The 26,894-nt window shown below is 43.5% G+C and overlaps 1 protein-coding gene across 2 annotated transcripts in view; it reads right to left on the bottom strand.

The window, feature by feature from the left end:
• Window positions 1-2,418: 2,418 nt before the first annotated feature.
• ELK3 (ETS transcription factor ELK3) overlaps window positions 2,419-26,894 on the bottom strand; it is a 40,892-nt gene continuing 16,416 nt past the window's right edge. For both annotated transcript variants that reach the window (XM_075497425.1, XM_075497431.1), the window contains exons 2-5: window positions 25,488-25,696; window positions 14,418-15,212; window positions 8,827-8,949; window positions 2,419-3,624 (exon numbers count right to left, since the gene is read on the bottom strand). In XM_075497425.1, the coding sequence (XP_075353540.1) occupies window positions 3,526-3,624; window positions 8,827-8,949; window positions 14,418-15,212; window positions 25,488-25,694 (1,224 nt within the window). In that variant the 5' untranslated portion in view covers window positions 25,695-25,696 and the 3' untranslated portion in view covers window positions 2,419-3,525. The remainder of the gene's footprint in view (window positions 3,625-8,826; window positions 8,950-14,417; window positions 15,213-25,487; window positions 25,697-26,894) is intronic.

The raw sequence follows: 26,894 nt of genomic DNA, 5'->3' as shown, positions 1-26,894 counted from the left end.
ATGGCTTCTAAAGATGCTTCCTGTAGGCACGAGATCACACACAGCCTCTAATGGAGAGACTTGTTCTGTTAAAATAAAATGCTACCGTCTGTTTTAAAGAACCATCTCCCCTTTAAACAGTCACCTTGTTGACAGTTCATTACTACTTTGGTAGGTATTTCCAGATTGGCAAGTGCCTGTCTGATGGGACTAGTTTTCTTCAGACAAAACAAATGGTTCTTTGTTGACGTAATGGATGCGTGTCAGATCTTACTTTTTCTGTAGTTGGTTATCGCCCATCCCTGTTTGCCCCACCTTGAAAGTTTGCTTTAGAACTGAAGCCACTTACCTGTGCCAGGGCAGAAGAGGTGTGCGATCTCTTGGCAAAGCTGCCCAGTAGCTCTGGCCCTACTGGTGGATACTTGCTTTTCTGAAAAAACAATGTAAAGGTAAGCCAAACATAGCCTAGTTGTGCGCCCAGCCTATGTAATACTGACAACTTTCTGTGTATTGCTGAAGCATGAATAAAGTGTAAATCTATCCCAAAAATCCCTCAAGTATGATCAAATTGCAGTTACTTCCAAGAGTACTGAAGAGAGAATAACTCCTGTTGTGTTCCCCAGGATTGTTGGCTTAGAGCTCTCCATGCCACAGAAATATTGACGCTTTCACAGTATTCGTTTTAAAAGCATTTATTTGAGTTTTTCTCTACAGTTAAAAAGATATCTGTTAATAAAATTCAATAGAAAATTACCAATAGAATATTTCCTTCGAAGCATAAGGCATAATAATCTAGTGTTTTAGGTAAGTGTTAGACTTGAGAGGCTGGACTTTATAAATTCTTCCCAGTAGGAAGAATTTTTGTTCCACATAATTGACCAATTTGGAAGGCAGGTTTCATTTTGACAACCTTTTTTTTTTTTTCTTTAACTGAAAAGTCAACTAGCAAAAGAAGATGTGTTCTGTTGCTATCTTTTATTCTCTCAAAGATGAGAAGACAGCACTACTTCCCTGTTTCTGGGTGTCTTCCCTTAAGTTTTACTGGATTCTCTCGGATCCTTTACAGTAATTTGTTGAAATAGATTTTTATCCTAGAATTGCTATTTTCTGCTACCTTTAAAAGAAAAAGTCATTCAAGGGGCAGAAGGGTGGGAGGGGAGGTGTGGGGGTGTGTGTTGAGCCTTTTGAAAAGAAAAAATCTGCCTTATTAGTAGTAGAACCTTGGAAGAAACAAAGTCATGAGAATCTGGATGCTTTTTCTTTTAAGGATCTCTTCTCTGTCACACACTCCCTCCTCCCACATTGATCTGTTATTTTTGCGGTGTGGTATTCAATACTTCTTACTAAATCAAAGACCAAATTTTCATGAGTTTCTGTCTTTACTTTTTAAACTCATAGTGAGAAACGCTTCATCTCTCTGCCTTGTTCTCCCGTTAGCTATACTGGCATGTACAAGGCGAGACTTTACTGAAGTAGGTGTTCCTACTTCCTTAAAAATGAGATGAGAGTTGGGTCTAGAGCGTGAAGAATTGCCTCTCTGTAACTTAGTTACTGAAAAATATTCCGTGTACCTGGGAGGAATGCCTTGAAAGAGAAATGTTCGACCTGCGAGCCCTTGTGATTTAATCTCCTCCAGACTAGTCAATCCCATCAGTTGCATGCTGCCTTTTCGTCCAGCCTATTCTCATTTTACTTAGTATAAAATTTCCCGTCACTCATAAATTTTGCATAGGTTCATCTTCTGGTTTTGACGCCACGGGGTGGTACCTCTTGGAGCTCTTGAAACGCTGATTCAAGTGAATGACTTCCCATGTGTTTGTTTCTTTTTCCTTATGCCTTGCACTGAATTGCTCTGTTTATCAGCACTGGTACTTCATACAGATATGGCAGGTTTTTATCCCGTTAATTACTACAAGTGAAACTGAGGAATCATTTTTGGTTGTGCAACCCAGGAGCCTGAGGAAAATTCCTGCTGTCTCTCGTCAGACTACCTCTGCCCCAAAAATGGCTTTTCAACATCAGAACTGCATTAATAAAATGTTTATTTAGCACCTTTCAGGTTGAAGGATCCAAAAGCACTTTACAATTAACTACACACATCATCACTGAAATGCATCCAAACAGAAAATCAGCAGACAACTCACTGCATAAATTTCAAAAAGAACACACTTTTGACCAGCCGCTTGGCCAGAAAGCAAAGTAGAAGCTCTAATGACCTGTAGCAAACAGGATTCTGATTTTGGTTTGGTTTTTGAAGGTCTCATCTGAAAAACCTACACGGTAAGGCTGCTTTCAACTCAATTTAGCCACCTCAGAAAACTGAAGATTTGCATCAGCCCTGCCAAGATTAGAATCTACGGTGCCAGGGAGTCTAGCCTAATCCTAACCTGACATTTAGATGACTAAACCATCACCTCAAGGTAGAGGACATACCCAGTAAATTCAGTTTGCAAGTATATAGTAACACAGTGCTGTTTTTTAATCCAGAATTCAGATGTTTATACATAAACATCCCACAGGTACAGTATGCCTCTTTACAAGCACCAGGCCTTAATTTACAGTCCTGTAACTTTTCCAGCTTTGGGGGAAGGGGAAATGCGACCTTCTGAGCTTTAGTAGCTAGAATAATCTTTCCAGGGAAATCGTAGAAGGCACTTGGCACAACTGAACAAAGCACCTGGAAATCTCTCTCGGGAATGATCCTCATTCCCCGGGAGGACAGAGATAGCTGCAGCATTTCCAGCTGTAGTGTCGACAGTTCGTAAGAAGTATAGGCCAAATAAATTCTGAGCGAGGTCTCCTTTTCACAGGAGTATTCTCAAATGCTGGAAGTATCTCATGAATATACGCAGCCCAGTTCCTCCCTCTTGCAACTCCACAGGAGAACTTGGGCGTAAATGTGGCTTTGTTACTCCTAAATGCATCTCCTGACTGTAACGTTGATTATGTTTTTCACTTCAGCAAAGAAAAATTATAAGGCTATTTTTATACAATTTGAAAGCACTTAATACAAAGTTACATGAATACACTGCATCATATGGCCTATCCATGGAGAAAATACTGAAATACTACCATAGGGCTGTTCAATACTAGTTTTGTCTTTCAACTTTTTATCTTAATACTAGAAAATATATAAATCATTTACATGACATTATGCAAAAGAAGGCACAGCCGGTTATAGTTTACACAAGCACAATGCATAATATGCAGAAAAAGGGATTAAAAAGAAGCTTCACATCCTTATTAGATACATTGTTGTAATCCATTAAGAAAAGTACTTCATCAACAACAGAAGTGTTCAACACTTGAGAGCTATGATATAAAAAAACTATAATTCATTTAATGCAAAACAGATTTATATATACTTTTATATATAAACACTGTTTAAAAATGCTAACATAATAAAAGTAGATTATCCATGTAATGAAAAGTGCAAACCAAAGTAACAGAGGGTTTCACAATGTCCTTCTCATGACACAGGAAAAACTAGCCCATAGGAATGAAGTGTTAAATCCATCAATAAGTCCTTGGCGTGATGAGGCGTCATCAGGATTTCTGAGCGTTTGGAGAAAGTAGTACTGGAGAAGAGGCTCCGTCCAGACTGGGGAGTGGCACTGGTATGTGACCATTTAGCAGAGTTGGAAACTGTAAGAGGCCAAAAGGTAAAAATTACTCTTTATCTCCAAGCATTCAGCCCAGAAGCACATGCGTTTAGCATTAGCAACCGACTCCAGATGGTTTCAAGACCTGTCATTTCTATACAGGAAGATATATACCAAATGCCTGCCTCAGCCATTAGGAATGTAAAATAGAGGATGAAACCTGAATAATTTGTAAACCTACGGGGATGTGTAAGTCTATTATTGGCTGTATTTTAGACAAAAGTTCACATAACAATACAGCTGTCATCACCCTGGGAAAGTGAATACTACAGAGCACTCTTTGCCATCCATTCTCCTTCCAAAAATGTTTTTCAATCTAAAAAATATTAATTAAAGTCCATGCTTTTCATCTGCCCTTTGTAAAAGCTAAGGAGGAAAGAGCTTTGCAAAAGTGAAAGTTGAGATGTAGTTTTAGGGCAGAAAAAGTACAATTGTGAATACAAAACTGGGGCAAATTGCTCTCAAGTAATTACAGTTTCTCTCTGTATTCACTAAGAAACCATAAACTAGGTACGCCAGATCATTCAGTACGTGAAGCAGAATACATTGTAATTTAGTATTAACCTTCTACTTCTGAAATACTGTGCAAAACATACCAATTCAGTACATAAGCCATATATTCCTAGTTCATGAGAGCATCCTGACTGTAACTTGCCTGCAGTGACGTGTATCGACTAGTTCTTAACATCTGACCTGAGAAAAAGCAAAGCAAGTAGGTGGAATAAACTTGCTGCAGCATGAGGCAGGAGTTATCCCAGTGCTAGATACCAATCTGGCCTCGAGGCCCAGTTCCATGAGCATGCCACGCTGGGTTTCTGTCGGCTTGACACAGAGCTGAATAACAGAGCTCCTGACTTCAAGCGTATGGTGTATTTTTACCCTTTATCAGATCAGTCCTTCAACAGCCAACTGTGGTGTAATGCACCTCTGCACGTGCATATAATCTGCTTGTAACAGGATTACTCTTCCACTAGGATGTTAGTTAATGGTATCTGTCTTCCAACGTTCAGTTGAAAATCATGCCGAGCAGCGCAGGCTCAGCAGCGTGCTGCGGGGAGCTGGCACCACACTCCTGGTGTGGCCAGGACTGGCTGATACCTCTATTTTAACCAAACCTCAGGAAATGTTTCCATCGCTTCTGCCAAGATTAATTAAAACACAGAACTTGATTACAAGCTCTTGCTTTTCTAGTCTAGGTTTCTAAAGTGAGACATGTAAATTACAATGTGGTCCATCTGATTTCTAAAGCTAACAAAAAGAGGGTTGTGTGATGGTTGGTGTCTGTCAAGGCGGGTGGTGTGCTGGCACTACAGCCTGAGATGCAAATGATGCTAACGTCACGATTTCATCCTTCCCCTGGTCTCCACCCCAACCCAGCTCTCTTGTTCTTCCTGTTGTCTCTGTAGCCCCTGGGGCCAGGACGATGCTCTTTATTCATACGCCTCCATACACTGAGGATCTGGGACTTGACTACGCCTTCTCAGTGCTACCGTCTATATAGTAGTAACAAAGAAAATACACTTAATTTAGTTAGCACTTCATTCAAGCTAACTCAGTAGTCCTTAAGTTTGGCTGCATTTTCTTGAATTAACCAATTCCATGCAAGTCTCTTGCTGTTCCAGTTATGTGGTAATTCCAAACTAATGATGAAACATCAAAATAAGTTTAATTACACAGCAGTGTGGCTTCAAAGGGAAGACTTTCCAGGTAGGTCAATATATCAAGGTAAATTGTGTGGAAGGAGACTGCAGGTTTCAGTGATGCTCTACATAGGCCATAAGGATGTATAGGTGTATGGGAGTTGCTGTCACCTTACAAGCATCAAAGGAGAGGGGTTTTTTTTACCAGTTAATAAGCATCTATGTGCTCTGTGAGGGAGTATGCATGTAGTTGGGTCCAGCAGTGCCAGACCAGCACTCACCTCTGTGCCTGGGAAGATCATGGAACAGGTCCTCCTAGAAGCTATGCTAAGGCACCTGGAGGACAGGGAGGTGATTCAAGACAGCCAGCATGGCTTCACCAAGGGCAAGTCCTGCCTGACCAACCTAGTGGCCTTCTATGATGGAGTGACTACATCAGTGGACAAGGGAAGAGCTACAGATGTCATCTGTCTGGACTTCTGTAAAGTCTTTGACACAGTCCCCCACAACATCCTCTAAGTTGGAGAGATATGGATTTGATGGGTGGACTGTTCAGTGGATGAGGAATTGGGTGGATGGTCGCATCCAGAGGGTAGCGGTCAATGGCTCAGTGTCCAGATGGAGATCAGTGACGAGTGGTGTCCCTCAGGGGTCCGTACTGGGACCAGTGCTGTTCAGTATCTTCACCAATGACATTGACGGCGAGATCGAGTGCACCCTCAGCAAGTTTGCAGATGACACCAACGTTTGCAGATGACACTAACCTGAGTGGTGCAGTTGACACACCTGAGGGATGGGATGCCATCCAGAGGGACCTGGACAAGCTGGAGAAGTGGGACGGTGTGAACCTCATGAGGTTCAGCAAGGCCAAGTGCAGAGTCCTACACCTGGGTCAGGGCAACCCCTGGTATCAATACAGGCTGGGGGATGATGTGATCAAGAGCAGCCCTGTGGAAAAGGACTTGGGGGTACTGGTGGATGAAAAGCTGGACATGAGCCGACAATGTGCGCTCGCAGCCCAGAAGGCCAACCGTATCCTGGGCTGCATCAAAAGCAGCGTGGCCAGCAGGTCGAGGGAGGTGATTCTGCCCCTCTGCTCCGCTCTGAGACCCCACCTGCAGTACTGCCTCCAGCTCTGGAGCCCTCAGCACAAGAAGGACATGGAGCTGTTGAAGTGGGTCCAGAGGGCCACAAAAATGATCAGAGGGATGGAACACCTCTCCTATGATAAAGAAAGGCTGAGAGAGTTGGGGTTGTTCAGCCTGGAGAAGAGAAGGGTCTGGGGAGACCTTATTGCAGCCTTCCAGTACGTAAAGGGGGCTTATAAGAAAGATGGGGACAAACTTTTTAGTAGGGCCTGTTGTGATAGGACAAGGGGTAATAGTTTTAAACTAAAAGAGGGTAGATTTAGACTAGATAAAAGGAAGACATTTTTTATGATGAGGGTGGTGAAACACTGGAACAGGTTGCCCAGAGAGGTAGTGGCAGCCCCACCCCTGGAAACATTCAAGGTCAGGTTGGACGGGGCTCTGAGCAACCTGATCTAGTTAAAAGATGTCCCTGCTCTTGCAGGGGGGTTGGACTAGATGACCTGTAAAGATCCCTTCCAACCCAAACCATTCTATGATTCTATGAACAGGTTCCTGCTTCGTTAAGGGAGGGACCATACTTCCCATGGGCTTGTCCGGGGCTTAGGTGGACTGTGGACGTGGATGGATCCCGTCCTGGTCCTTGTACTTATACAAATACTAGTCTAAAGAACTACAGGCAGTGCCAAGCACAGTGCTATTGTGAAAAGCAGCACACACCTGAAAGAAAAAGAAATATAGGAGCCTGATCTCTCCTCCATGCAAACCAGCAGGCAAGGGTGCAGAGGCAGGCAGGCAGCTGCAGAGCTGCCCTGGGCTCTAGCTGCTGGCAGGACTTAGACTGTTTTAACAATGACCAAATGTTCTTCCGACTCCCAGTGCGAATGACCAGGTGAAAGCAAAAGCAACTTGTGAAGCAGCTCCAGCTCTTTCCTCCACTCCCTGACAAGTTGCATGGAATGTGGGCTGGGTTGTGCCGGCAGCCTGGGGAGAGCTCTGCCCCGACGCCTACGTGGGACAACCCAGCACCTCTCAGTGGGGTTGGCTGGGCTTCAGCTGTGGTTGTCGTTTCCTATTTAGCTGTTAAAATAAAGCTTTATGCTCTACAGACTTGTCGTTGTGGCCTTTGCCTGAATCAGACATAATTTATAGAAGGCTGCCTGGGTCTTTCAGAGGGGACAGAGCCAAGGTCAATCTTCACTTTCAGTTCCCACAGCGGGTGGCCAGCATATGTCCATACAAGCCCATTCCAGGCCATGGCTCAGACACTTCCCTCTCAAATGAAATGTCTGGCTGTTTTTAACCACGTGTACAAAACTAAGGTCCAATAGGGATAAATGACTTTATCTGAAACATAAACAAGGAGCCCTAGGGCTCCATGCTCAGCTGTCCCACTGGTGATAGAAGGACTTACTACTCCAGTGAGAACCGTACCTGAGCAGAGCACTTGAGCTAAAGCCCAGCTCTGGAGTTGGGCAGTCAGTCTCCCTGAAGGTTCAGAGACTAACACAGGGTCCCTGTCTAGCAGCAGCCCCCTCCTCTGTTAGTGTTGGGCCTCCACAGCAGTCAGGGAGTTCATTCCAGAGGTGTCCCTCCATTCTTCAGCTGCTCGGATGGCCATCAGCTTCTTGTATATCTTCCCAATCAGCTGATCAGCATAATTTCTTCTGTGACTTACTGAATCAGCTGTTTTGCAGCAGCTACAGCTGGAGCTGCTAATACCATCCCCACCATCCTCTTCCTAAGCCTTGAGTGAATGCTGCAGCTGAGTGCTGTGGCCATCACGGTTTACTAAATAACTTTGTATTTACCACATCTATACAAAACTTTGAGATTTTTACTCTCCCAGTACCCATAAGAGAGAGGAGACAATGCTGCCTTCCTCCTGTTACATATGGAGAGGTCATGCTCAGAGGTATGAAGTAACTTGGTTGAGGACGCATAGATAATTTGCAGAACTGGAAATGGAGCTTTCAGGTTCAGAGTGCTCTTATTGTAAATGCAACCATGCCCTGTCTTTCTGAGTGAGAAGCAGCTCATTAAGACAGAAGGATAAACCTACACCCACCTTACTGTGTGACAGCCAAACTGGTCTTGGTTTTCCCAGAGTCCATGTTCCACCACTCTCCTGGCTGGTCCCTGACTGGTCTGCACTCTCTTGCTGAAGCTCTGAGAGCTCAGTCACCTACTCCTACTGGGGTCCAGCATTTACTTCTGTTTCCCTCATACAATATATGTGTGCTTGCTGCAGTAGACACTGCCCTGTAGATTCTGACTGTGCTGCCAAGGGTTTAAAGAGGGTACAAGTAAGTAGGCCTCTCTTTAAAAGTGCCTGTTAACTTGCATATTTTCTTAAACTATTTGAAAAGCTCTAGACCGATGTGAGGAGATGCTCCCCAGATGTCTCTTCCACATGTGCGCTTTCAGAAATGAAACCTGTTCATTGGAAGGACCTACCTGGAACAGAGTGTTTGGTCCCTGCAGCCTGGCAGGACTCAGAGGAGCAACAGGACTGAGGCTGCTCCAGAAATGAATGCTAGACAGCAGCGGGCTTGGGGTCAGCAATAATCCATTTGGGGTCTGCAAGACAAAAAAACACCCCATGATGCATGCCTCGGGAGTTACAGCTCCATACAGTAAAGTCTTACACTTTACCTACTGGTTCTTTTTCCCAGTGAATTCAGACATACAGCAAGCCAAGTATACTGGCCGGCAGCAACTGCACATCCAGCCCTGCATCCTGTCTCCGCAGTGGTCAATACTGGATACCTGCACATTTAATATTCCTTTATATGCAAATTGATTTCATTTCCATTGTGATTTGCTTAAGGAAAAGCACAGTTATCGTTTATTTGAACCACGCTCATGCGACTGTATAAAATACCATGCATGCCCCAATGTCTGTAAACACAGCCTAGTCTCCTTCAGAATAATTTTTTACCTTTTGAAGGGCAGCAATTGCTTGAACTGACTGCAGCTTTTGAAGCATTAATGCAATTGCGTGTGGAGCCAAAAGAGCCACTGCCGGCCTTTGAAGTTTACTCCTCTGATGGCGCCTGTTCAAAATGGAAGAAGTTTCAAGAAACTGGCAGTGCACAGGCTGACGCAGCGAGAGGCAGGTGTATGAGTTGGGTGCCCAAAGGGATGGCAGAGAGCACAGCTAATAGTTTGAAAAGAACCAAAATGGCAAGAACTAAGAATCCAAGGCTTTTGGCAACTCGGAGGTGGCTCCTTCCAGTGCCATGGCGTACCAGGATTGCTGGGAATGCTCTCAGCACTTCTAAAGCACAATTGGAGGGGAGGTAGAGTTAAAGCACATGCAAATCTCCATTCAAAGGAAGAATCACATGAATTATTCTGTATCCAGAGTAACTTGTATCTTCCCAAAAAAGAACATGAAAGTGATGTGACAGTTTTGAACAAAGTATTTGGCATAATGAGTTAATCTCACCAGTAATCTTGATGCCAATTATCAAAATCAGTCCTATTTAGCAAAGCACTTAATGGAATTTGAGTGCACACTTAGCACCTAAGTACATGTTTCACTGTGTAGGACAAGTGCCTCAGTGCTCTGCTGAACTGGGGCATCAGTTTGTCCTGAGTTTAAAATATGTAAAGAGGAGACAGAAGATAGAAGATAAGGAGTATCTCCTCCTAGTAACCAGCACGTCATGCATTCTGGTACCTGCTAGCTTCCCACCAGGCCAGAAATATAAACTCCCACATATGGCAATTGCAACCAGGGGTCTCACTTAACAGCTGCTTACACCATGGGCTGTCACATCCCGTTGCCAGGACTCTGCGGTGAGCAGGCTCAGAAAGGCAGGTACCACAGGTCAGGTGGATTTTCGAATATAACGGACATATCATTTGCAAAACAGTGCCTGAGGGATCGGCTGTGGTGTTTGAGGCTCTGTGCAAATGCACAGGAATACAGACCTGCTCTGACATGTTTGCACTGGAGTTCACAACAGGGTCAAACAATTAGTTTAACACCAGCAGAAGAGATGGGAGAGACAAGGAGCAGCAAACATTAAGGTCCTCCCAGTGATTCTGTCCCAGGGTGTCTGAAAAGCTGTTCAATACAAAGAGCTCGGCTGCTCTTAAAGGGGATGATTTCTCTTAAGAAATCTCAAAACAAGCAGGGTTCATGAAGAAATGCGAAGGGAAAGGACACTGCTATCTCCCTTGTGCTGAAGAAGGTAGATCAGAAACACCAAACCCCGTGGAAGAAACCACAGTTATGTCCCAAGGAGTAATAAACATGTGGTATTGCTTGGAAAGCAAAAGGTGTTCATGCAGTAAAACAGCAGGTATGGTGGTCACGGGAGCACCAGTGAGGTCAGGGTTTGGATATATTTGGATGACAGCAAAAAGGGCAAAGAGTGGGTGGAGGCCTGGCAAGGAGAAAACTTCTGTCTTGATCTCATCAAGTGACAGCTCTTGTCAAGATATCTGAGAAAAAACACTTGACAAGCAGGCACTTGTGAATGGCTCCTTCACAAACACCCTCTTCCCAGGACCACAGTGCTTTCACGGAGCAGGAAAACAGCGGTACTAGTGAGAGCACCTTTCCTGTACAAGCTGATGCTCCATGGGCAAGCGGCTATCAATGGGGATTTACGAGACTGACAGAACACAGCGAATTAGGTCAGGATAAATACTCAGAGATCTACTTACAGAAGAGCCTACTAACCTTAAAACCAAAGCAAGCAAGACCCATAACATTCGACTAAGGACATAGTATTGTGCCCACTGTACTAAGAGCTCCAATGAGCTATGCCTCTTTTCTTCTTTTTTTCTCTAAGAAGCTGCAGATACCCAGAACTGAAAATGCAGTTCTTGAGAGGGTCTTTTGAAAATAATGAAGAATACTTGGAGTTGTTTATTCCTACCTAGATACAGCCAGAGCAAGTCTTCAGAGAAAGAGGAGATTTGAAACTGAGCTGTCCTCCATTCATCTCTGGAAGCATGTTAACATGCCTAACAGCAGTGCTAAGCAAAAGCTCATGTCCTCCAATGAACAGAGCACTAATGTCTGCAAGTTCTGCCAGAGCCAAGAGCCAGCCAAAGCAAGCCTCCAAATCTGTTAATATTTAATGCAAAAAGAGCACAGGGCCTCCCAGGCTTGTTCTCAGTATCGCCATCAGCTAAGCATCAAAACCACCAGAGGAAACGTAAGTGTAAACACCACCACAGCACAGGCTATCCTTAAATTACACGCAGAAATTGATGTGTCACTTCATTTTCTGCCCTCATGCAGCTGTACATCTGGTATTAGATGTGGAACCCAGTGGGAAGTTCCTACTTTAAAAAGTCATTATAATCTAAGCATAGGAACAGTTTAAATAGAAATAATTCATTGCACAGAGAGCATTATGTTAAGCAACCATGCTCATGGCTCCTGACTTCTCTGACAAAGAATGCGTGTAAGTACAATCTTTCTTGTCACTTCTAGCTGTCAGATAACGGACAAGTGCTGTCACACGTACATTACTTCCCAGGTCATTAGGCACGCGCTGGAGCCTGGATGGTGTATGCGGATACAATACAGACAGCGCACGTGCTGGCTGCAGGCACACTACTTTGTCCGTAAGGAAACAGCATGTTGTAAACATTACAAATGCTAAAGTAGAGGCCTGAAGAAAAAGAGTGAGACAAAATTATATATCCACATTGGCCAAGGGAGAGTCAACAAAAATAACAAGCATAAGTAATCTGTAAAAGAAGCAAGTACTGAACAAAATCTAAATCCCTCTCTTTGAAGCTAACCAAATGGAAAGCTGACATTTCTCTACCAAAGTATGGTACTGTACGCACTGACATCTTCAAACCCATTTTTCTGTTCTGAAATTGGTTGCGCATATCACGTGCCCTTTCACAGGGCTCCACCCGAGGGTAATTCCTCGTGACCGGCAGGTACAATGGAAAGCCATCTGAAATACCCTCTCAGGCAGCAGGACCTTCTCCGAACCGACATCACTCCTGGAGCAGGAACTGGTGTCTGACCTCCTGTTCTGCACCTGCCCCAGGGCAGCAGGTGTCTACCACTGGGATTTGATAAATCAGAGATCATTTGAGACATGATGCATGCTCTTCCTGGGATAATGGGATGAACTGCAGATTTCCAGCCTAAATTATGGCTTTAGTTATTTTGCATTGTGGTATTACAGTTATCTGAACACAGTTGTTATATAGTTTTTATTTTATATTCACTAGGTCAAGTATTTAGGATGCAGGGTGCTTCTTATCCACACTAGAAATAGAAGGCTAAAAGAGAGGAAAAAAGCTATGTTGCTGTATAGCCAAAAGTTTAAATAAATGGACCCAGGAACTACCCTACATGGGTGCCATCTGCCTCTTCTGTGATAGGATAACCTGTAAAAAAAGATTTGTAATGGCATTAAGTTGGATAACAGTCATCACGGCCTTAGCTAGGCGTCCTGCTAAAAGAGGGCCACAATCACCTGCCTAATTCCCTTCTACATCTTTCAGACGCAGTAAGTACACCAGTTTATAGATGAATGAGAAAATTAAATGTTCAAAGAAATAATTACAAAATGAGGAAAGAAATCTCTGTTCATACTGAGTTTTGGGGCAGCAGTAGATTAAAGCGAGCTTGTAATCACTCATGCTGTCATTGTGTCTGGTTGGCATCTGATATGATTTATTTGTCAGATTTGCTCCCTACGAGTGAAATACTTGCTGTGGTTATACCACAGTTAGAGGTTATAAGAGTCTGTGAATGCACCTCAATTTTGGTTTGCCACGCTTCTGTTCTTCCTGCCAAACATAACTTCACTTAAAGGCTTTACAATGTCAAAAATGACAGATAACGGCCCGCAAAATCCTCTTTCTTTGCAACAAAACTTCATATCTCAGTGGCTTACAGGTGCGTCTGAACTGCAATGGCTTTGCACAAACTTGTTCTGCAGCCAGCTGAAAAGCTCAGTAAGAGCAAGTGCTGTGCTGGCCGAGAGCTCTCTCTCACCTCTGCCAGGTCTTTGTGCCGTGCAGGCACACGATGCTTCCCATGGCCAGCTCAAAGACCTCTAACACCTGGCTGCACTGCAGGCGTCATCTGTGCAAAACCTCTTCCAACAGGGAAGAGGTAAGGGGATTTTGGATACAATGTGACCTCTAGACAGCCCAAAGTAAATTAGAGCTTATAACACACACCTTTGTATTTATTTATTTACTGTTCAGTTTGTTTCATTCAATGCTACTATTTGCATCAACTTTTATTTCGGGAGGCGGGGGATGTCAGGGGGTGTTCCCCATTGGGATAATTTTACTCTTGGATTTTTTTGTCTAATTTTGCAGTGGTAGCGTAAGACGAAACTCAACGATGAACACAACAGGTCATTATCTACGTGATTTTCCTCTTCTCTGAACTGCTAGATTTTTTCATAGACTTGCTTGAAAATGAGAACTCACCATTGACATTAGCACAAGTATGTGATTAAAAAGAATAAAATGACCTACTGGTTATTCAGTAGGTCTGTGCTGAAAGGAAGCTCTGGCAAGCACTGTGGATCTGTAAAACTTTGGAAATCGAAACTGGCTTCAGAGCCTTGTCTTAGAAACCACTTAATTTGCTCTGTATTCAAAAACTAATGAAAAGATCACACTGTTTGAATGGATACAACATCTAGTGGAGAAATCTAACCAAGCATCTCACAATGCACATGCTCAAGCCGTGACCTACAAAAACCCCGTGTTTTTCTTGTTGGCTTTTTCCTGCTTGTCTTGTAGACCTGGAGGCTGGTTTGAACTGATAAGCGATTCGCTCAAGTTAACTAATGGCTGCCCATCTCCTTATCCTTCCAGACAGTTTGCGAACTGTGATGGCTTTTCCCACACACACATAGGAACCCCAGGAGGAACTTACTTTCCACCCTTTGTTCAGACCTCTGCTGTGTTTTCCTCTTCCCCATATGGGTTTTGTTTTTCCATCAGATGACGACAGACCCATAGAGCTAACACTCTTGGCCACACAGAGGGAATACCTGGCTAAAGCAAGAGTATAGGAGACAGGCAGGTCTTACCTGTGCAGTGAAGAAAGCTGGAGTCAGGGATCCCGAAGGAAGCGCAGGGCTGTTGAGGGCGATGGAACCGATGTCGGTGCTGGAGAGAACCATAGGTGGGGCAGAGATTTCCAAGCCTTTGGGTTTTTTAGCCTTTGGGGGAAGAGATGGAGATTTTGCCTTGGAGCCTGAGGAGAGGTTCAGAGGCTCAAGGGAATCTGAGTCGTGGCAACTGGACTCAAGGAAGAGGCTCCTGTGTTCTGCAGGGAGGGGTGAGGTGGGAGACAGAGACGGCGACCTGGAGGAAGATGATGATGGAGATGAAATGCTGGCACTGTTGGGTAGCATTAAGGAAGATATTTTAGCTGATACTGACGAGCTGAGAAAAGCAGAGGCAGCTGCAGTTTCGGAAGTGGAAGGCAACGACACCATGGGCCTCATAACTTGTTTGTCTGTTTTGTTTGTCACAAATCTTATAACAGTCCGAACTTCTTCGACTGGTGTGTTTCCTTCTGACTTCTCCTCCAGTTTTTCTGTTTTGATTGGCTTGTAAGGGTCTGGCTGGTTCTGCAGAGAGTTGATAGTGAAAGAGGAGTACAGGCCAGAGTGGATATATTCATTACGGCTTGTGCTTTTCAGTGCTGACAAGCTGTGCTTGTGCTGATCCCTGCTCTCGGAAGGCATCTTACAGTCGCTGTCCTGCAGCAAAAGGCTCTCTCTGCTGATTTCCACAGCATGTGGATCCATTTTTAAAATCTCAGGAAAGGAGACAAACTTGTACACAAATTTTTGTCCAATCACTTTCTTGATGATGTTCTGCAAATACAAAAACAGATGCTAGAAAGATCAGCATTTCAGAGGCACTGAGTACAGCAAACATAAGGGGGTTCACAAGGGTAGGGGGGCCCTGCTCTGTCCTCAAGCTGAGCAGGTCACTTCAGTGAGGCTGCTAATGCTGCTCATCCTTGGCTCATTCCCATACCTCTGCTCAGCCAGGGAGACCACCCCCTGCTCCTCATGGTACCTAACAAAATCACCATTACTAGGTGATAAAGACCTACTGGTGGGCTGTTTTCCTCCCACTTCCTCTGAGGCAGCTTGGGATATTTTCTTACCAGTACACACAATTCTGCCGCCTTGCAGACTCCAGCCATGCCACCACTTGCAGTTCACAACGAAGGCAAACTCCTTCATTTATGCCTCCCAAACCTGACACCAACTACCCTGAGTATGACATACTCTCAGAATGTCTGCAAGGGACAAAACCACCTCAGCCTCCCTGCTCCAGTCATTTACCCTCTCTTCCTGACGGTGTGCAGAAGGATTGACCTAGGCTGACGGTGACCATCCTTCTTTCAACAGTCATAAACTATATCTGCAACAAATGCAATCGCTTGCATGGGTTGGAAAAGTGCTTGTGTCCTGCTGTATCCCCTGTGCTGTCCCCCGGTTTGCATTAGGCTCAGGATGCTCACTGGTGCATGCAGGTTTTCATCAGTCTAAACTGGCTATTGAAATAATTAATTATTGAAAAAAATCCCAAACCTCTCAAAGGTTTGTAGAACTACTTATTTTTTTCTTCATATTTGCCATAATAAAAGTGCCCCCTTTATGGAAAGAACTGATTCCCTTTGAAATGGAAATCTTTCACGAGGGTCCCATTTCTAGTCCTAGCTCTCTTACTGCAAACCTGGGTATGCTGCCTGCTCTAACACAATGCGTGGTATCCCCAAGGATATGATGTGAGCTCCTCCACAGAGGTGTTTTATGGCACCAGGCACTGGCCTGGCCTTGGAAAAGGACTGGAACATTTACCACCCTAAGCCAAGTGCTGTGGAAGACAAGAAGCAATATTTCCTGAGATTTCCATAGTGATTTCTCTCTTCTTGAAGCCCCTGGTAGAGAGTTTGTCTTTAAGACACCTCTGAAAAACCCTTTCCAAGAAGCTTCCCTTTAGTGCAGCACGTCTGCTGCACCTCCAGCTGATACTCTGCAACCAGACATTTGCTTTGCTGTACATATGGGAATGTAAATATTTACCGTAATCCTAAAAATCTAATTTGCTTTTCATTCTACCACAGATTCTGAGACCAGTAGAGGAAACGATCGTTAAATTGATTGAAAATGAAAAAAAAAAGGAAAGAAAAAGGAATACAAACATCATCCCTATTTACATATGGACAGTACTTAGTGCTGGGTGTTTGCAGTGCCCACACTACATCTTTTTTTGTTACAAAAACAAGGCTCATTTTGGGAAAGAAGAGCCTGCACTTGGGTATTGGAATCTCTTCTGCCTTTCAGCTCAGCTACTGCACTCTGTAATTCATCTATCTGAATGTTCTGGCATTTCATTCAGGCACCTTCTTGAATACAAAATTAATCCTACAAAGAGCCCTGGGATGTAGCTTTGCTTCACAGGTCAGGAGCTGTGGCACAAATGGAGAAAGTTGTTTCCCAAGTTGATAACAGGGATCTGTAGCAAGGAGGAGAAATAAATTCAGCAAGCTCAGACTAAAGGCACAAAACGGCCCTCTTCCATGCTGAACTGTATGCATGTCTACCCACGTGGTGCATCCTGCAATGCCTATTTTTGCCCTCCAGAAGTTCAGGACATATAGTTAGCCCACAGGATCTCAGTCTGCGTAAGCTTTAATTCCCATGGCTTTGAGCTTGGCCTAGATTTTTTTTTGGTGCTAATTAGGTGAAACATTGGATGGACGCACTTTTTCTGTGCTCTCAATATTACATTCTTCTTGAAAAAGGCAAAACCTCCAAATTATTCACATACGAAAAGAAACACCCCAACTAGATTTTGCTGGGTTTTTTAATATATATTTTTAAATTTAAAATAATACCTCCCCTCTGCTCCTGGCAGCTTTGAGTTATTGTTACATCAAGCACTGGCAACTGAGATCCTACTTGGAAAACATGACTCCCAGCAGAAGAAGATTAAATGTGTTTAAGGGTGGCACTTTTACACCAGTGCAGGCTTGAAACAGGGGAATGTTGCTATAAAAAGCAACCGAACGGGCTGGTGAGTTTATACTTCCTCTGTTATTATTAAATATAGTTATATTTTAAGAAGGTCTCTCAGTGTGGCTCCTCTGACTCCATAAGCCTGCAGCAAAGGCCCACTTAACGATGGCTGGAGATGAAAAGGATTCAAGTGCAGATCCCTCAAGCACTTCGCAGGCTTCTCTTAAATGTGGAGCCTGAGGAAATCTCCATCAGTGTGTAAGAGAAAATAAAGACGCAAACTAATTAAGTGCCTCTGAAATGCCACTGACTTTTCTAATTTTTTTTACAAATAATTGAAGTGAAGGTAAAAAGAAGCTTATTTTTACCATCACCTCAGTGATCTGTCAGAATCATTCTGAGCTGTGGACGATGGTTCAAACCACAGAAGACAGTGACAGGCACCATGACAAGCAGGGGTTTTCCACCCTCAGTTTGAAAGGGCAAAGAAAGCTTCATTATATTAAGGACTGCATTTGCAGGAAGACTAGACCACTTGCTTGGTAGCAGGACAGTAAGTTTATGTGCACATTTAGCCCTTTTTTTTGTTGTTGTTTGAATTTTCTAGGTAAATTCCCTTGTGAGTAGGCTTGCAATGAGTGCTAGTGGCTGCCGGCCAGGGCTGCAGGGAGCTCTGGGGCTGCGCTGCTGGGGAAGGCGACTGCTGGGCCAGTGCAGCTGCTGGGGAGGAGAACTGGACAGCCAGGCCAGGAGCAGGGGCTCCAGTCCAACAGCTTAAAAAAAAAAAATCTTATCAGGAGACAGCACTCTGACATTTAGAAAGAGGGCAGGGAGCTGGGAATGTCCCTCTTCTGCTGGCTTCTTGACTGTTCCTCACTTGAACACTTTACACTTCCCCTCCTCTGTCCGCAGTTTATAAAACAATGACTACAGTAAACATGACCACCTCCCACTGCAAAGTGCTTTGAAAGCTGCTGATATGAACTGGGTATAGCACTGCCTGATGTCTGCTCTAGCGCATCAGCCATGTTACAGAGCTCAGGCTTATTCACACCACATCACTTCAGACACTCACTTCATAAGCACCTCCAAAACCAGCCTTACCCAAGTGCTCTGAATCACTAGCTGGAGGGATGGGTCTCTCCCCCAGCCTTCTCCACAGACCAGCTGGCTGAGCTAAATGCCAAAGGCTTGGTGGCCTGGTTCCCTCTGCAGCTTAAACCAGGCTATAATGTGGTTGGGGTTTTTTTTGTGTCAGCTATGCATATGCACTACTACTTTTGGAAGCCCTCCCGAAATACACAGGAGCTGTTTGCCCATCTCAACAGCACATGACCTCTGGGTTTCTTTCCATTTTTTTCTTTCCTCCTAGAAGTTTTCCTGTGCATTGGTGCACTTCAGACTTCGTTTCTTCCATCATGTGTTTGTGGTTTATTTTCATCAGCTCTGACTCTTACTCCCTGTTTGAGCCATTTAGAGCTAAGGTGTAACTATACTACCAGTATGACACAAGGATTTTAGTGGCTTGGCTCAAACCTGTTAGCTAGCAAGTTTGCTGGCTACAGGAGCCACTCGAGAGACTGAGCTGGGAAATGGGACCCAGTTCCTAGTTGAACTTCAGACTAATGAGGGGCCTCAGGAGCAGGAAAACCAGATTGGGACTTTTTTCCTCCTCCCAGGAAGTGATCTATAATCAGGGTGCCTGAGATCTCAAAATTGATGGCAGAACAGGATGAACTTGTCTGTAGGTACTAAACATCGCTGCTTGGACAGAGAAGGAGAAGGACCAGAGCTGTAGCTGCTGCACTTAACTCCCATTTGGATGTGTTGCAAGTTCCCTGGCTCCAAGAGTACCGAGGGATGCAACACGTGTAGGGACACTTAGGCTACGAATTCCTCACAGGACTCTATGAGGAGGGAGCCGGGCTGCCTCCAGCTATTGGGAACCCTACCCAGAGAGAGAGCTGCTTACACTCCAATGTCTGAAGTATGTAAGCTGGCAGGAGGTACCTGTGGCTGCATGGTTTGCTCCAAAAAATGGGGCATGTGTCCACATCAGCGTGTGCAGGCAGGCAGATTCTGTTAACATCATACTTTATGGACTTATGCTTATTATACTGGGTACGTAGAAGCTAGACTGTGTGAAATTTTTGATGGAGAGACAGGTGCTATTAGATTGTGCACCTGTATTGACCTTTGGAAGCACAAGGCTCTCATTTAGCTGGATTTCAGTCTTTCCTCATCCACCTCCATCTGGAAGGCAAAGGCCATTCCTCTAGCTGGCACCTTTGGCCAGGTTCTCTGCTCTCTCTGCTGCAGTTCACTGGGCATCCCTTTCCTCTCACATCAAACATGAACTATTTGTCACTCCTTTCAAGGGGGTTCTTGGGTTTTCTCCTCCACCCATCATCTCTTACTAAGTATCAAATTCTTTACTCCCGTCTTTCCGTAAGGACAGCACTCAATAGCCACTTTTATGCCATTTCAGACAAGCACTTTCTTGACTTCCACACATCACTCTTGAAAGAAGCTCCTTCCAATTCTCTATAAAGCTATTTTCTAATGCTTCTTAAGTATTTCCTTATAACACCTCTTAACTGTACCACTACAAAACGTATAGCTGGTACTCTAGCACCATCATACCGATATTGTTTCATCGTAATATTCTATTTCCCCTGAGGTAACTCAAGAGAAGACCTTCCCAAAAGCAAAATAATAGTTTCCATTATCACTTTATATCCTGAAGTTCTGTAAGCAGACCAAGCAAGGGACCCTCTTCCCAAAACAATTATTCCATGCTGCCACCCACACTTGGGCATTAAAAATAGGAACTAGTAACCAGGCTACTGGGTCTGACCTGTTATGGGAGGGGAGCGAATGCCATGGGCACCTCTGAATCCTAAAAGCACCTGAGAAGCTCTGTCCCCTGCACTGCAACAAGCACAAAGAAGCCCACATTATTTATATACTATACATCATACTGCCAACCCATCTAAAGAAGCAGGCAGCCATTAACTGAAACTAAAATGATTTATTCTGTCTTTAGAATACTGATTGAATAGCACTCACTGAGTAAAGCCTGGGGCCACATACTGTTCAGAGAGGATGCAAAAATATTGAATAGTTGCTCATCGCAACAGTATGTGACTGTGTAATTAAAGATGCAGTATAACTCATGTAAACATTAAGGTTACCCAGGGAACTGTGATTCTTGCATTTCCTAACTTCTGAGGGCTTGACTTCCACAACTGTTACATCCTATTAATGTCAGTATCTGCATGTAATTTCCTGGATTTGCCCTGCTTCCCTCAGAAAAAACCCTCATGGGGAAAACTCACTAGCTTCCCTCTTGTGGTGTCATCTTGAAATATTCACAGGGACCTTTAGTAGTCCTGAAACCTCTAGAGACTTCCAAAAGGCATCTGTCATTACAGCTATCAGAAAAACAAAGTAACTGGGCAACTTCAACAAAAAGAAACCTACTAATCCTACTTATAAAGGCATTCTAGTTCTACACATCAAACTAAAGTGCTCTGCGTGGGAACAGATGTGAAGGGTTTCCTTGCCTGAAAGCATTACAAGAGATTTCTGACCGGCAGAAGTGTGTGACATGATGGACATGCTGCTCAAGCTGTAGGTAGAGAGAGCACATGATGCCTTTCCTCAGCGCTATCTGTCATCTGTTCTGCTGCTCTGTTGAGGCTACAGGGGAAATGCATTCAATATAAAGGGGGGAGGGGAATTCGGGTAACAAATGAAACAGGAAATGGAAAGTCTTCAGAGTATCTACAAACCTTTAGCAACCAGAATCACGGCAGCAAATTACAATCAAGACATGTCACACACTACATTTCCTGGGGTGCTTTATATGTGAATTTAGCATAAATCTAGCCATCAGCCTCAATAGCACGTCATGCTTGCTTTCAAAGCCAGGCTAAGGAACTTGTCCTAATTGTGTTATTTTTCTCCAGTACTGGAATTAATTTACTTTTAAGTTCAGATGAATCAGATGATGAATTTTAACAAGCCAGTGTTCCCCCCAAGCAAAATGGCAAAGCTCATAAACCTCCATTTATCCAGTGATCAGTTTTTATTTCTCCACGGTGAATAATTTCAAAGACAAACCATGAAGCAGTAGCTCAGTTAGTGTCAGCTGTATGCAGTAGCAGCAGAGGGCAGCCCAAGAAAGGAAGGCCCATCCCATGTGCCACCATCATTTCTAAAAATTCACTGCCCTTTGCCTCACACTCACATGCTGCCAGATCATTTGGGTTATAGGTAAAGTCCCTGTCGATAATTCCACAACCCAAACAAAGTCTTGTCCAGAGTTCTGCCTCTTGCCTTTCCTGCTGCCACTCCCAGCCTGCAGCACATTTATCCCATTTGCTCAGTGTGCATACCATTTGCCCCAGCACATCCAGCTGCCAACACATCCATCACTGCCAACAGCAAGGGAGAGGGGACAAAGATCTCAGAAGGCTCCTTAAGGCTACCTCAGGGTCTAGACTTCTCTTGGTTTATCGCATGAATTGGTGAATGGTCCAGGGGAGAGGAGCGCAGAAGTCTGAGAGGCTCTTTCACCTCATCAGCCCTTCCCCCTTTGTTTTGCAGAAAGGAAAGAAGAATGCCAAGGAGCCTTTCCTTCCCTCCTCAACTTCTTCCCTTTCTGTGCTATGCAGCATAGACTGAACTGAAGGCAGAGGAAGCGTTTAGGACTGAACCCACTGCTGAGCACTTCCTATCAGCCTACTAGGATTCCTTATCTGCTATCTTATGCCAGCATCTCTCACACTTCAAAACCTGCAGCAAGTTCCCCTGTCCCTCTGCCCTCTCCTAATAATCTGCCTTTCTCCACTGCCTGGGAACCAACAGGACACAACACACCATACCCACACAGAGAGCAAGAAGCTCCCACTGTTTACTGCTAAAGGAGTTACTCCTTCAATTTAAATAGCAATAGCCATGGTTTTGGTTTGGGGTTCAAACCCTCATCACAACACATGGAGAAGAAGGAGCTTATCCTTCTTTCCATCTAGGAGCTACGACCTCCATTGGGCTGCAGAACTCCTGGAAAAAAAGCCAAAATCCTTGTGCCACACCTAGATAAAATTTGCAGACAGAAGAGAGCACACAGGCCAAGAAAGCAGCTGTAAGAACAGCAAGCAATCATCTCAGCCAGAGCCCTTGGTGAAGAAACTGTACAGCCACTCCTCTGGCAGATGCTGCGTGAGCAGAGACAAAATAGATGACAAGGGTATGTGCTATGGGGGGCGACTGAAAACAGTGCAAGGGTAAAAAAAAAAAGGCTAAGGGATAAAAGAAGAAAGGGAGCCTCAAGTAAAGAGCCATTATATTCCATTGATTTGAAGAGATCAGAGAGATCTCAAAGGACAAGTGCTACAAATATCTCGTCCCTTGTTTTTAAGCAATGTCTGTTCAGTCACTAACTGTGTATTTGGGCTCTGCCTGGATATGCTGCTGTTCATTCACCAGCAGGCACTCTGTCTCCATTGATCCCAGTCAAGTTTATAATCAGAGGGGTTAGAGTCATATAATGAAGCGAGCTTCCCCATGCTGAGCAGAAGCCTTTTTAGCACTTAGTGAAAGGGAATTCATCACACCAACTGCTTGGAACAGCCGCTGCACTGTCCTCTCTGAATCTTTTTGTGCCTTCTCAGTCAGGCCACCTTTGAAATGTGTTAAGTGGAAAAATCTGACTTCTAGTGGACAAAATACTAAAAACATTTCATTGCAGAACTTGCAGCTCTAAATCTGAAACTAAAAAATTCTTACAGGAGGAGTCCTTCCAAATTCCAATGCGAGTAATGAAAAGTCTGATCATCAAATTGTGCACAGTTAATTTGCAGTCAAGATGGTTTTTTTATTTCTGTGTTAGACTGGCTGCATAATGCCCAGCCCCACCGTGCCCTTCAAGAATTACTGCACTACAAATAATACACGACAACAGTACTCTGAGCTCAGTTCAGCAACAATATCTAGTTTCCTCTGCTTTGTGCAGGCAGCAAGCATGCCATAACTGTGCTGAACACTGGTGTATACGCGCTGTACAATCTCATCTCACTGCCTTTTCTGAAAATCAAGATGAGAACGGACCATTAAGCATGGCTATGAAGTTTTCCTTTTTAATATACAAAATCTATAACAGTCCTTCTTTTTAGTATTTAATCTTCAAGAATATAGGAAATAGTAAAACCTATTAATTTAGACATATTGTAAAAAATATGCATTTAAGGGGAACTAATCCTGAAAATATTTAATATTAATTAGTAAAAACAATGCAATGTTCATCCAAAAAAGGCTGGAGAAACAATCTGGAAACTCCTTGAATTTGCTGGAGTCTAAAATTGAGAAGGGTGAATATGCAAGACATTTTAGCACCTCCGTATTTGTGTTCTACAATTTTTTCCTTCTAGTATCTTGACACATCAGAGAGATTCCTTTCAAATATCTTTCTGTTATAGCAATCTAATACATATCCTGGTTACGCCCTGTTCTCATTTCTGCATTCTCTGTTGTACTGTTGCCACCTTGCTTCATGCTGAAGAATAAGACCAAAGACTAAATGTCAAAGTGAAGGATGGTTTCACAAGAGTGACAGTGATCTTATGAACTCCCACTACACCACAGAAATTTTATTTTCAGAGGTGCTAGCTACCAGAAACCTCTACTGACCTCTTCTAGATTGTTGGCATGCTCATGATGTCTGAAAATCAGAAGCAAATCGAGTGATTTAAATAATTCCAGATTACTATGTTCAATATGTTATTATTTCAGATTTCAGTTTTAAATACAGAGGTTGAAAGTGGAGCTCTCAACAGCCAACAGCTCTGCACTAAGTGTATGCCTACACTATCTGCCTGTAACCAGCTTCTGAGAGCACGCAAATAACCACAGCTTGCCAGTTATAAGGTTGCTGCCTAAACTGTGCTGACTCCTTGCGTCTTATTAGTTCTATCAAACCTCAACAGATGTATCTGTGAAGGAGGGGAAAAATTCAGTAGGTCTTGCAAGGGCAGAAAAATTGGATGAAGAAACCCCTACCAAAGCGCATGTTCCACTACTTTGACTTGAGACACCCAGAAGATAAGTTCCCAAGTGGAAGTAAATGTAACTTTCTACAGCAAATACAGTCTTCACCTGAGATGAGCTCAGCACAAGACTACTACCTTGAAAAATAGACCCAAACATATCCCTGCTCTGACACCTGCCATTCGACCAGCTGCTTTTCCCTGTTTGTTAATCTTATTCTACACTTTCATCCAGTAAGACATCACATTAGTACCCTCTCATATATATTGCTGCTAATTAAGTTATAGCAATATATAATCTAGACTACTGTTGAAACTAACACAGATTTTGTCCTAAAATGACATGGTGGAAAATTTCCAAACTCTTAGAAACACTGAGCATTAACAAAGGAATAGTTACAGTAAGATCCTGCTGAGGCAATACTGCACTGTAAGTGTTTCAGTGTTGTATTTCCAGCTAATAAATTAGAACCCAATACAACTGTAGAAAAGATTTACCAGAAAGCTCAGGCAAGACTAGCTAAAACACTGGCCAACAGGATCTATGCTCCAAAAGATGTGTCCCATGAAAACTGTGAAAACTGAACCCCACCCTCTATGCTGTCGGGTTGGTTGGTTGTCTTTTCCTTGTTCTGACATAAGTGATGACCTGCTGGTAAAGCTGCCACTCTGCCTGCTGCATTGCAGTATCGCTGCTTTCTACCACCTCCCTGCATTCCAGAAGATCCTGTGCAGGCTGTAATAATCAAACAGTTCTCAGTTATCAACAGTTATTTTATTGTTGTCAAAAGCTACAGAAAATATTGGGTAGCCAAACGCATAAACACATGAAAGCATCAGTAAGTGTAAACCTAGGTCAAAACCTCCCCTCCTCAGGAAATGGAATGTGCAGTGTTTTCCTGTGCATCTTTTAGCTGCCCTCTTACCTCCACCGTGCTTGCCTTCAATACTGTTGTCTGTTGTAAAAACTAGTTAGAGGAACTTTTGAATAGCTTCCACATAGAGGTGAAATATTAAATGGTAGTGTGTCTATTTTCTTAGTCTGCATGAGAATAACAAAATTTACCTTGTCATAATAGTATCTGAGCGCTCGGCTCAGCTTGTCATAATTCATATTAGTTTTGTTTTTTCTGAGTCCCCACAGCTTAGCCACTTCTTCTGCCTTGAGTAGCTTGAATTCGCCATCATTAGACGTCCAGCAAATCAGGTGCTCATGTTTCTGGTCTAGCAGCAACTGCAAAAGGAACTGCCACAGTGTGATTGCACTCTCCATACCTACAAGGGACAAAGGAGAGCAACAGTGTGAAAAACATTTGGGAGCAGGTGTTCCACCCAACACTCATTTCAGTAAAAAGCCCTGTGTAGGTGTCATCCTACGTAATTGAGCAAAGGAAGCTACTATATCATTTACAACCAAACATCCACAAGACCTACAGGTCTTGCACTCCCGTTTCAGTATTTTTTCCACTGCTATTTTCTGAAGGGACACATAAAATAGAGTAAGTATTTGGAAAAGCATTGCCCACATAGTTCACATGGTACAGGGTCATCTCCAGTTGGTGTCTTCAATGCAATGTGTGCAACAACCCTTCAAAGGAACGTTAGGGGTGGGGGAAAAAAGGACTTGATGTAACTATCCACTGAGCCAAAAAACTGCTGTTTACTGTCATGAGAAGTATACTGAACTTGTTCAGATATGTCACTGTGAAGAAGGGGAGGAAAAGGGAAGACCAGAGCAGTTGCCTTTGGTTAGAGGACCAGAAACCACACTCTTTCCCCCTCCCACCACACGCACCTGCCTTCCCAGCGTCATATGCCCTTTGTCTATTTTGTTTCTTCCAGGGCCTGAAATGGCTCTTGCTGCTTTTGTTTGCCAATTCAAATAGCTCAAAAGATATTATCTATCTTGCAGAAATGCTGAAAGTTCAGTACACTTAAGCACAGTAAAGTAAGTGATGTTTACCCTGAACCTTTCTCCAACAGGGATCTTTCCTTTCATTATCATATGTACAACTGAGGACTAGGAATATTTTTAATAGTGCCTGAGTCTCACTTCTAAGGTTGTTGGAATATTTTTTTCTCCGCTAGAGGTTGTTTGAATATTTTTTTCTCTGCTAACGGCCTCTGCTACTGAGCCCTCCCTAGAATAAACCTTTTTTTCAGGCACTGCAATACAATAAAGTTAAGAATGACTATATTCCAACTCAGCACAGGCATATACACAACTTAAAACTTGGGAGCATTACCACTGAAGACAATTTATTATTGTAATGAAGATGTAGCTAAAATTGACCTTTTAAACTACAGAACTTCAAAATGAGATTTTCCCCCACTTTCAACAACATTGCCAGCCTTAGCATATTAGCACTGTATCAAATAATTTTTTCTTGGCCTCTTCTGATACTTAATTTGGACGTGTTATGTCTAACTAACGCAGATTTAAAAGATGCCGGCATTACTGGGTTAACTTACT

The sequence above is a fragment of the Mycteria americana genome, chromosome 1, assembly GCF_035582795.1.
Source record: "Mycteria americana isolate JAX WOST 10 ecotype Jacksonville Zoo and Gardens chromosome 1, USCA_MyAme_1.0, whole genome shotgun sequence".
Classification (NCBI taxonomy): domain Eukaryota; kingdom Metazoa; phylum Chordata; class Aves; order Ciconiiformes; family Ciconiidae; genus Mycteria; species Mycteria americana.
Note: the sequence above shows the minus strand (reverse complement) of the source record. Positions and strands in the feature narration are given on the sequence as shown.